At 40.4% G+C, this 12,000-nt stretch overlaps 1 protein-coding gene across 1 annotated transcript in view; it reads left to right on the forward strand.

Annotated features, from left to right (window-relative positions):
* CDH13 (cadherin 13) overlaps positions 1-12,000 on the forward strand; it is a 778,625-nt gene that overhangs the window by 305,214 nt on the left and 461,411 nt on the right. The window contains exon 4 of the mRNA XM_048817138.2: positions 293-412. Within this exon, the coding sequence (XP_048673095.2) occupies positions 293-412 (120 nt within the window). The remainder of the gene's footprint in view (positions 1-292; positions 413-12,000) is intronic.

The following is a 12,000-nucleotide window of genomic DNA, read 5'->3' on the forward strand; positions in this document are numbered from 1 at the left end:
CTACAGGAATGCAAGATGAACAGTGCATGCATATATCATTATTGGCATCGTCATAAATGGAATGATCCTGAAGATCAGACTGAATAGTTTAAAGATAATCATTAATCACAAAACTGGTTCAAGTCTTGAACTAACAATACTCTTCCTGCTAATGAGGGTTGAGAGGATGTATTGGCAAGGTCCTGGCACCTGGAATTTTCTAGTCAGAAATTAAGATCTATGCAATGGGGATAATAAATTCATGCTGTCCTGGAGGTCTTGGATAATTACTTCCCTCTTTTTTTTTTTTAAGGAAATCTTTAAGATTGAAGATGGCAGTCTTGGAATTCTAAGACAAAAAAGGGCCATTGTGGCAACAGCAATATTAATTCCAGAAAATCAGAGACCGCCATTCCCCAGAGTCGTGGGCAGGGTAAGTCTTGACAAAACAGAGCATCAAATTGTGATATTAAGTAATTCATCCATTTCTCTTCGGTTTTTCTGTAGCATCTATCACAGTGGTAGATATATGCTGGACAAAATTAAAGAGCATGGAAGCCAGACAGAAAGAGGTGATTTCTCTCTTTCCTTTTGGGACAGAGGAGCATGATTTTGATGCGTGTTGGATTTTTACTTGAACGGGATCAGTTCTGATAAAACGGGTTTATCAGAGTGGTATGTTTTTAACCTCGGCACAAACTTCACAGTAACAGTCACCTAACAAATGTGCTTGTCCAGTATTGATGTCCACATGACAAGTCATGAAGTTCTATTTGAGAATAGTACATTCCCTCAGGAGTATAGGATGGGATATCTGGTGTCTGATTTTGTTTTTAATTGTGGCTATAGCACCCAAAAACTGACATGCATACAAAGCTTTGGACTCCTTTAATCAATCTACAGTACCCAAAGACCATGTGTAGCTGGTGGCTTTTTTGTATAGATCTTTCAAAACAAGACCCTATTTTGTGTATCTCTGTAGACACACACACACTCACAGTCACACCCCTGCAGTTCTTATGCATAGATTTTCTGAACTGCACACATATAACTTGCATATCCATTTGGCAATATTGCTCATACAGCAACAATAATTGAACATACAAATGAGTCATTTAGGCATCATTTGTTATAACCGCCTGGACATATTTTGCACATGGGCATTTCTGAAATATGGGCTTGTAACTGGGTCAGCACTCACCTCTCGTGAGCGCCCCCTTCTGGTCTGGTGTGTCTGTGTTCTTTCAGTTCTGGTGACCCCTTTTGGTGGTTCTTAGGCAGTTTTTTCAATGACTCAGCCCTCCAGCTGAGTCACACACATTGTCTTCATGTTAACCAGAACAGACCCCTTCTGGGGTATATAGTCAGTGTCTCTCTAGCCCTCCCTGGGCTTTGATTTTTAAGTAGTCCAGCCCTTGTATGGGGCCATATCCCCAGGCATTCCTCCTGGAGATACTATCTTCCTGCAGCCCTCCCCAGGCTTAGTCCTTAGTCAGTCCCCGCAGCCAGCCAGGAGCTCCCTCAATACTCCCCCGGTCCCTGCTAGCAAACTGTCTTTGGCTCAGTCTTAGCAGCCAGCCAGAAGCCTCTTGCTGCCTTGGTCCCTGCCAGCAGACTGTCTTTGGTCCTGCTGCTCTTCTAACCAGACACCTAGTCCTTTTTTCTCCAGCTCCAAGCAGCAACTAACTGCTGCTCTGTTCTGCAGCTCCTTTTATATGCCCCCCCCCCCGGCTCCCTGATTGGCTGTTCCAGTGGTCCCTCTGGGTGCTTCCTCACAACCAGTCTAGGCTGCTTGGAGGACCTCTCCACTGCTCCTTTTCTGGGATGGGTGTGGCAAAACCCTGAAGCCTCCAGCATTTTATCCTCCTCCCTGCCCTTATTCCTCACACTGATACTAAACAGATCTCATCAGAAGATTTCTTTTCTTTTGGGGCAGACTTGAATTTTTTTAAGTACAAGTCTTGTTTAATTGTGAAAAATCCACCATGGCTAAGCTTTTTCTTTGTTTGTTTAAAATAATCAATAACTTGGTAAGCGGTTTTTGAACATGGGCACAATAAATATTTGATATCTTAATGTCTACATGGTGCAGCAATGTGTAGTAAGGATGTGAGTTTTCTAAAGTACACAAATTGTTCCATGTAGACCCTGCTGGTGTGCACTAAAAGTTCGCTAGTGTGCTTTAACATAGTGCTGTTTCAAAGAGAAGATAGCAGCTGTCGAGTTCTCAGATGTGAGTGATTGAGACAAACAAGAAAGTTATTTTATATACAGATCTGGTAGGTAGAAGTTTGGTTTGGGTTTTTTTAAATGTATTCAGTCACCTTCATATTAAATATGAAGGGCAAGCCCTTTGAGATGTCTCTCATAGGCTGTACATCCATCCACCACAAAATCCTTTTTATCTAATAATAATAATAATAATAATAATAATATATTTTAAAAAGATCCCTTTATTCCTTTCCATAAACCCAATATCAACTAACAACAGATGGTTCCCAAGTCACAAAATTTAGATGCCTATCTGGATTTCAATCCTCTGAGAATTTGATTCAGCACTTACAGAAATAGAGCCCAGCCTTGAAATTCAGATCTGGATCCATGCTCCAATCCTGACTCCCTTCTTCTTTTGGAAGCGGTTGAGTTAGAACCATTTCTGCTATTGCTATGATGTAATTTTAACTGGCAACTTCATTCCAGCACTGAAAAAGCCAGTGATGTTTTCCCCCTTGAATCCCCGGAAAAGGTTGTTATTAGTGACAAATTATTCTAGAGTAGAAATAATAACCAAGACTTATTGTAAAACGTAAATGTTACCAGATAAATAGCTGGAGGAGCAAATGAACTACTACTGCGTCACATCCAGCCTCAATATGCTAATCCCTATAACATCCTTTTATGTTGACTGAATAAAATAGATTGGGGGTCTTAATCCTGAATTAAATATATTCTAATTTCTATCATATGTTCATTCATTAATCATACTTGGCAGAATCTCTTGGTTGGAAAACAAGTATTTTGCTGACCCAGGTTACCAAAAAATACGGCAGAGTGTTTGAGAAACCTTGTGGAGCACGATCTACGTCAAGGTTCCAAAATTAGTTTAACTTGCAAACTTTTCTTTCTGCTGGTTGAAGCCCATGTTATTTTCCAGGGCGATTCAAAATTTTTGCCAGTTCTCCTGAGGGCCCCCCCCCCCAGCTCCTCCCACCCCCATCTACAGGGAAGCCTGTGCTCTGTATTAGGAACAGAAAGAGCCCTAAAAAGTTCAATTGTTATAATTGTCTGGCAGGTTACAGTATACACATAGGCCATGGAGCCAGGACAGCCATCTGGGCAACAGCCTTTATCCTAGCCAAAGTTCGGTGGTGCTGTGACCCTGTGTCCCAGCGCACTACACCACTCAATCAAATGTAGAGAAGGCATGTGTAGGGGCTCAGAGGTCAGGCTGCTTGGTAAAGAGGAAGAGGAGAGGTAAACTGCAACATGAATGGAACAGGCACAGCACAAGGGAGCTGGATCATAAAGGTCATTGTACTGACCTTCACAGAGTCTAACTTCTCATCTGGAGGGTTTAAATCTAGGGAATAAGAATTTGGTTTGTTTTAGTATTCCATTCATTCATGGGCCTTTCTGCCAAAATACCATTAAGGCTAGTAGTTTGGAGGGTGTCGTGAGTTGCATATCATGAGAAACTAGTCTGAAATTCACCATCTCACCTTATGTAGGTCTCCAAACAACTGCCAAATAATACCACCATTCAAAATAGTGAGATAGGATAGAAACATTTTTACCTCTATTGCCAAAGTGTCCATCCATATAGTATCCCAGTAGCTTGACAGCATTATTATTTATTATTATTATTTGTATTACTTTCACTTTGTTGACTGGAAGGCCTTTTCAAGACATTTAGTTGCCAATTTGATGGCATTCGTTGTACTTATCCATGTAGCAGCGGAGACCACAAGCAGGTTCTCATCTTCTCTACTATCGCCATATGAAAGAAGAAGATTATTTGTATTACTGTAGCACCTAAGAGCCCTAGTCCCTATTATGCTAGAACAAAGAGACAGTCCCTGCCCCAAAGACAAGAGATGGATACAGACAGGAAAGAGAGTACAAGGAAACAATAAGACAGTATTGGTTAACATGATCAGCAGCGATATCAGCACGCCAACAGCCTTGGTGTTGTCAAGTGTTTTGTCAGCATCATGGAAAAGGAGAGTTTAAAGAGAGTTTTGAATGAGCAAAATGTGTTAGAAACAATATTGATCGTACTGCTCAGTGTCTTGAATCAAGACTAATGAGCGATTTCAAGCTAATGGGATAAATTACTTCACAACTCTGTGCAAAAATTCACTGGAATCTATAGTTATAGCTAAATAACAGTTCTAATGTGGATGCCTAAACTTAGGACAGAAATCCATACCAAGGCACATACATATTACCCTGATTTTCAGCAGTGCTAAGCATCTGCCCCTGCCATGTAAGGCGGTAAGAACCACAAGTGCTCAGCACCTTTGAATACTGGGGAACTTATCGAAAAACACTTAAATATAGGTTTTCAGTTGGAGTCTGTGCATAGGCGTGGGAAGTAGGGGTGCAGGGTGGGGGGTGTGGGATGCTGCAGCACACCCAGGTCTTATGTGGGGCCACTGGCCGCAAGCCCAGGCCTTCACACCCCAGCCCAGGGCTTGGGTCTTGGCCACCAGCCCTGGCCAACTCAGGTTCCAGCTACCAGCTGCTGGCCCACTTCCTTGCTGCTGGCCCTGTGCCTGGGGCCCCACACCCAGGGCTCTGCTCTTGGGGGGCTGGCCTTGCCCCTTGGCCACTGGCCCCTTGCCCGGGGCTCCAATCCTGGCCCCGTGCCAACCCCCAGTCTTTCCCCTTTACCCCTGTCCGGGTCCCCCCCTCACGGAGACACGGCCCTGCTCCCGGCCCCAACTGCTGGGAGCGGGGGTTGTGGACAGGGGTAAGGGGGCTGGCTTTCAGCACCCGCACAATTAAAAGGGTTCCAGCGCCACCGAGTCTGTGATATTTTGGGGACCACCCAGGCGAATAAGGGGTTCTGTCACCCCTGCCCTGTAGCTTCAGGGTGCTTTGGTGTTGTGCAGATCTCTACCAGCAGTAGCCTGTCCACAAGCAGAAGGCCTCATCCTGGCTTCCGCTAGCCTAGTTATTCCTTGCAGGGTGACAGTGTCTAATTTAAGTACCCAGGTCTGAACATTTTGCCCCAGTCTCATTTGAAAACAAAGTAGATTTTGTATGTTTCTTTGAAAATGCAGGGGAAAATATCAGCAGTGTTTCAAATAAAGAGAATGAAATACTTCAGAGCAGCAGCAGTGAATTGCCAGAATGTACTTAATAAAACATTGTAAATAAAGGATACATTTTTTAAAAAGGCTCTAATTCTTAAAGTACTGGTGGCGGGGAAGGAAATTTGTATACTTTCATATTTTTCAAATCCAATAAGGGTCAGTGCTGACAATGAAAGCATTTGATTTTATTTCCATTTTGGATGCCTCGCTCAAACATCTGCATTAGCTATGCTCTTTGGAAAAATGTCAACATCGGAGCACTAGTTCTGGCAGAAAATCATGGAGAAGTCGAATTTACATTCCTGTTACCAGTCATGGGCAAACCTCAGGAAGCCTGGTGTTCTGATTAAGCTACAAATGCTTACTGTGAGCAGCTTCATGAGTTCTGAAAAGGTGACTTTGCATTTTGCAAGAAGCAGTTTTCTCAGATTTCTGATTGTTTCTGCTTCCTGTGAGGCTCAGACATTCCAGGAGAGAGAAACACAGTAGCATCTGTTACTGCATGAGAACCAGGAGAGAACCTACATTCTCTTTTTTTTTCATCCAACACAGGAGAATAGCTTTAAAACCTAATATAGTCCCCATAGAGTTACAGTAGGCTCAGTCATCACAACCATGGCTAACTGGACCCTTCGTCCTCCTTGGTTAGTCCTAGAATGTTGTAAGAGGGAGGCTGTGGACACTTCTTTTGCAGCCACCATCTTCTGCAACTGGTTTTCTACTCTCAAAACCCACCAGAAATGCTGGACTGAATTTGGCCAGCTGTGTGCCCAAGCACGCCACGATGTGGGGACTTGTCCAAATCTTTTTGAATTATCTGGATGTCTTGGGTCTGTAGAATTGGTCGGGAGATGTTACAAGAACATGCTTTCTTGTGAGATTTCTGTTCCTTTCTTGTTTCTAGACACACTCCTTTCTTGGCCAGACATAAACGTGAAGTTCAAGGCATGAGAAAAAGAAAATAGGTAAAGAAGAAAATAATACTTAAATAGATGTTTTCAGGTTTCAATAGTTGTCTACTTTTGATTTGTAGTTTGGGATGTTTCATCTTTTATTCAAAATTGGTCACTATTTATGTATATTATAGCATACAGAAAGGACATTTTATTTAAATGCATAGGTGCTGTATATATACTATGTTTTGGTAACCCTACCCTCTTATATTTGTCTCTCTGCTGGTAGAAATCTCAGAAGGAAGGAGAACAACAAAATTCAAAGCAAGCATGTACAGTCTGGGTGTAATAAAAACATAACATTAAATGTTATTGAATTTGCTCCTCATAAGGATGAACACAGCTGACTCAACTGATAAAAAGTTATAACGAATTATAGTGCAGGGCCCCGAGAAGAAAAAATGAATTCGTTCTAACTCTATGCAATCATTTCCAGAACAGTTCCTACTATGGAAAGTCACTAGCAGGATTTGTGCCTGAAACAGGAGCGTAGTTAACAAAATGGTGTTTATGAAAGCAAGGAACAAAGAAAGAAAAAACTTCTTGTCACAGACTATACAGTTTGTGTGACTGCAGCTAGGGCTGTGATCCAAATGTGACTTGGGGCAGACGTGGGCTGCCCAAATCACCTGCCAGATGGTTAGAGGCCATTCTTTTGATGAGGCAGTTCACTTAGAGCCTCCCATGTTGTTGTTTCTGACTGCTGCTGTTTTAATGTCTGATGTGGCTCTACCTACAGTTAAGAAAAGAAAGGAACCTGATTAACTATAGGTGAGTATAGAAGCACCGTATGTTGTATTATGAAGTTGATCAAGGAATAGTATGCAGGCTCTTATTAACAGTACTCTCATCTACAGTTTACAATGCTGATGTTACTGTGTTGTCATCTGCTATAGAAATATTGTAGTATTTTCTTCATAAGGAAAAGATGCTAGTCACCCAAAAAAGCCCATTCCTCCTAAAAATGCTGTCATCCCATATAACACACGGCTGAGGATGTAATAAAAGAGATATTGAAAACGGTCTGAAAAATAAAAGGCCACTGTCATTTTTTAGACGTTTCCGCTTCTTCATTCGCAGTCACGCTGGATTTTTGTAAACTCCTTCCTCTCTTGTAGCCCTGCCAGTATCTCAGATCTGTGTGCCAATAAAATTCAGGATCGCCCCTTGATTCAAACTCTCACTAGCAACCTAATGTTTTTTTTAATTCAGCAGGGTTGCAGCTGACTTGACTGACTTGACTGACGTGACTGATGAGAGTGTAGCGTTCCTGTTGATGATACGGTATATGAATAAAAGGAATTAAGAACAAAGGATGCTCCCATAATACAGAACCACAAGGGAAAATCAGAAAACAAAACACCCAAGTCCTTCCCTATGTGACAATCAGTGATCAGAATGACAACGTTTTGCTTTCATCTTTCTGTTCATACTGTTTACAAGTTATGTGGCGTTTTCTTGGCTCAGTAAGATGACTGGGATAGTGACATAATTTCGGATGCGCCTAGCTCTTGGTGCTCATCACGCTGACAAGAACATTTTGCTATACAGTCCTTCCGCTGACCCTCCTTTGTTCCTTCCAACTGCTCCATCAGCACATCTGTTTAGTTTATTTGGCTGCCCTGACTAGCCAGCTTATATTTGTGGCCCACTCTAATTCTGTGCTTCCTAGAGAAGCACATGGTTGCATGGAGATAATAAGGGCAGAAGCCAACAGCCAAACTCCTTGCTGGACCATGGATGGGAGCAGGACAAATAGCACAAAACAGGAGAGTCAGGGGGAAATAATTTTATTTCAACGTTTTAAAAAATCATGACAACATAGGAAACTACAAGGGTTTGAGGACAATATCCATTAAGCGTCAGTGAAATTTTGGGAGTTAAAACAGGGAGGAGATAACTATATTGCATGGGAGGAGAGGGAAACTTGTCACTTTTTAAACACAAAATCTTAATTCAATTTGTAGCCTAGTAAAGCAATAAATGTAGACCTCCTGCTCAGTAACATTATTGACCTCCTAGTCTGTCTACTTAGGAACAGGATTATTGCCTTGTCAACTGAGAACCCCTTCCTTGGTATCTCTTAATTAAATAACGATCATATCTATACTGTGCATTTACGATGAGAATTCTGGTGGTTTAGCAGATCCTGTGCTTGTGCAAACTAGCTTGCGTTCCTAAGGGAATACAATGAGATTAAAATATTTTAATACGCTCTTGGCAACCCAAGCTTCTGTGTCCAGATGGTCTGGGCTATACATGTTGACTGTTATTGATGTGTTTCTTTTTGCTCTTGATGGTAAAAGTGCAGGGATATTATATTCAATTTTTTGGTGTCCCTCCATATGTTACTCTTCCCGTTTATTTGTCCACATCAAGTGAAATGAAGTACAAAGCAGTGGGACATACAATTCTGCTTTAATTACACTGATGGGTTATTTGTCAGTGCTCCATAAAATTATGGATATTTATTCTATGACAAACTAAGAGTGGTGGTTCTATTTACTTAGTGATTGCCTCTTGTCAGTCTTTAACAGTAGCGGTACATTGTATGATGCTTTCTATTTGGAGTGTGACCATTATACTAATAAAGAGCTTAGGGTCTAAAAAATGTAGTCACAAGTGGTCAGTTTTCTAGACATGCTGCTAGGCATCTGGAGAGGAAATACTCTGGAAGATTAGTGTTTTATCTGGGCTGGATCTAGGCGTTTGCTATTGATCCTACACAGTCACAGGGAAATTGAGAGTCCATAATGTTACTATATGAATTTATAGGAACATTTCTCATGAGATGTGTATTTTGTTTTAAGGGTACCCAGAACATGGACTGCATGCTTACTGATTGGATGATTATCTTATTTACACATAAATAAAGCACCCATACATCAAGGTTCTTAATCACATGCCTATCTTTCAGCAGCGGAGCTGTGCCATTGGGACAGTTTAGTTGGGGCCTAAATGACCTACTGAAGATGATGTAGTTTGAAATCTGATGATGTAGTTTGAAATCTGAGATCAGATTTATGAGTGGTATAAGGGGACAACCGACTCTACTGACTTGAATGAAATTGTGCCCATTTATTTCAGCTCTTGATGAAGTGAGCAGCCCTCCAATCAAATAAAGGCTTTCAATGCTAATACGTGAGTTATTAAACTGACATTTTAATTTTCAATAAAGGATCTATATTTGATGTCCCAACGAACCCATTAAGTCAAAAACGGCACTCCAGCTGTATCTGGTTTTCTGAAGGGCTCTCTTCAAACTTTCGTCCTGTTTAAAATATTGATAGTCACATAAACAATTAGAGTAAAATATGTTCTGTTTAAACTAACAGAGTCCCGGTGAAAAGTCTTGTTAAAACAGTTATGTTTACTTAAAATGTTTCAGAAGAATCAACGTTGAGCAGTTGGAATCAGACAGCTTGGAAAACTAATTCAGTTACAATTAACAATAATTCATCTCCAGTTTTCAATGTTTTGTGACGGTAATAAGGAGAAAAGAAGATTTAAGGAATACTTTGCTAATCTAGTTACCATGGCAACAAGTTTGGTTGGAGATACAGTAGCTCTATGGCAATGATGGAATTAAAATTTTCTGCCTAATATTGAAATATCTAGGACCTAATTTCCTGTAGCTTCATAATAAATCATGTTAATGACCTTAGAGGTAGATCCAAAGAGATATAACCTTGTCCAAGCTCTGGAGCTATTCAATAAAGTATATTACAGATTAACTATTGTGTTGTTTGTATTAACCTAACCTTTGAATTTAAGGAAATCTTAAAACTCTTTTATGGGAAATAATTTCTAATAGATATGCTGCAACTCTTGCTAGTTAATTGCTCATGTGAGATAACCACAATAGAGCAAAACTCTAACAATTCCTTTTTAGTTGTTATGCTGTTGGGAGCTAACTTTTTTGAAGAAAAAGTGGCAGGTTTTTAAAATGGAAATAAGAAAGTGAATGAATGAAATATGCTTTTTTAAAAAAGATTTTGTCTATTCTGCTGCCCTACCTAATGAACCTAACTGAAAATTTTAATTTGTTTCCGTAGTGGTATCTGCCCAAATGCTGATACCATGGGCTTGTTTAGGAGCAAGAGTTCTGAGTTAAGAAAACAACATTCCAAGAAATCAGACATAGGGCCTGATTCTGCCACTTAAGCAAACAGTCCCATTGACATTATGAGTTGGAAAGACTTCCAGTAAAAGATATCTAGCCATTTTAGGGATGAAAAGTGCCTGAGTTAATAACAATCTCTCATCCCGATCATGCTTCCCTGTCCCTCATGAAGGATTGTTCCTTTCAGTCCAGTTCTAAATTCTTTGTCTCCGTTTCATGTATGGCAAGTAATGGGACTTATGCATTTCTCCCAAGGTGATTATTCACTTGTCTAATCACTCCATTGAGAAGTTTTCTTGATGTTCATCTTAAATTTGTCATGTCTCAATTTAATTCAGTTATTTCAAGTCAACACCTCCTACCCTTTCTCCCACTCAGTCAAATCATCTTGTACAATCCCTCTTCCGTCTTGGTGTTTTTACTGTTGACCGGGAGTTCACCTCCAATTCTAACCTCCCAAAAGTTTAGGCATCTTTAGATCCAGGATTTCAGTTTGTGCCCATCTCTCTGCTGTTAATTTGTGAAATTGCCTCCTATAAACCTATTTAAAGTAATATCTTCCTTTAAGTGGGATTATGAGAGGCAAAAGGAGCTACTCAGTGATCCATATGTATAGCTAGGCTGAAATATAACAAGCATGAGAGGGGCCAGATGTGAAGTGCATTGAAGTCAATGGAAAGGCTCCCATTGATTTAAATGGGCTTTCTATCTGGCCTATGGTGCGAACGTACTAACACACATTTATATCCATGTAACTATCTAATAGAGATGGACTGACCCAGCATGGTTGAAGACTTGATCTTGTTGTTGCCCAGTCATTTCCACCATCTTCATTCATCCCATTTCCTGCTACACCATTTCAGGCTTTTTACCCCTCTAAATAATTCTTCAGCAGTAGCTATTCATGATTTAAAGTAAGATCGACTGAATGGTGCTTTAGAAGAAAACTAACTTATCCCCACATATGTACAAGCCAAAACATGTTAGCACTCTGAGCACTTATTTTGCTGACAGGGTTTGTTAAGTCCAGTAGAGAGGAAGACAGTATGTGGACTGGCCCTAAGACAGTCATTTTCATTAGCTATCACTTGTTAAACTGATATTAAGGAAAGGTGACTGGTAGATTATTTCTAAAAGGAAGAGGATGATGTGTACTGCATATGCGGCATCTACAAAGTAACGTAAATATCTATGATTCAGGAGATGATGGATTTTTTTCCTTCTGACTGACCGCCAAATTCTTTTAATCATAAGTAATTAATGGTGACTTTTTTAATAACCGTATATCAAAGAGAGAAAATGTGTTCATCAGTTGAACAAGACTAAATATGTGAGCATAATTAACAGAAGGGAAAAAATGGTTCCTGTAGTAGATTCTGAAAATGTGGAAATTGATCTAATACAGAGAGATGCCACATGTAGAATAACATAGCTGAGCATTTGGATTCCTTACATCCGTTAATCAGACTGCAGTGCTACTTTCTGCAGACACCTAATTGAGAGTCCTGGGTTCTACTCCTCGATATGCCACTGATTTGCTCTGTCACCTTAAAAAGTTACCGTAATTCATGCTTCATTTTCCACAGTCGTAAAATAGGACACATTACCTACCTTGGTATATACAGAT

This window comes from Caretta caretta, chromosome 12, assembly GCF_965140235.1.
Source record: "Caretta caretta isolate rCarCar2 chromosome 12, rCarCar1.hap1, whole genome shotgun sequence".
In the NCBI taxonomy this organism is placed as follows: domain Eukaryota; kingdom Metazoa; phylum Chordata; order Testudines; family Cheloniidae; genus Caretta; species Caretta caretta.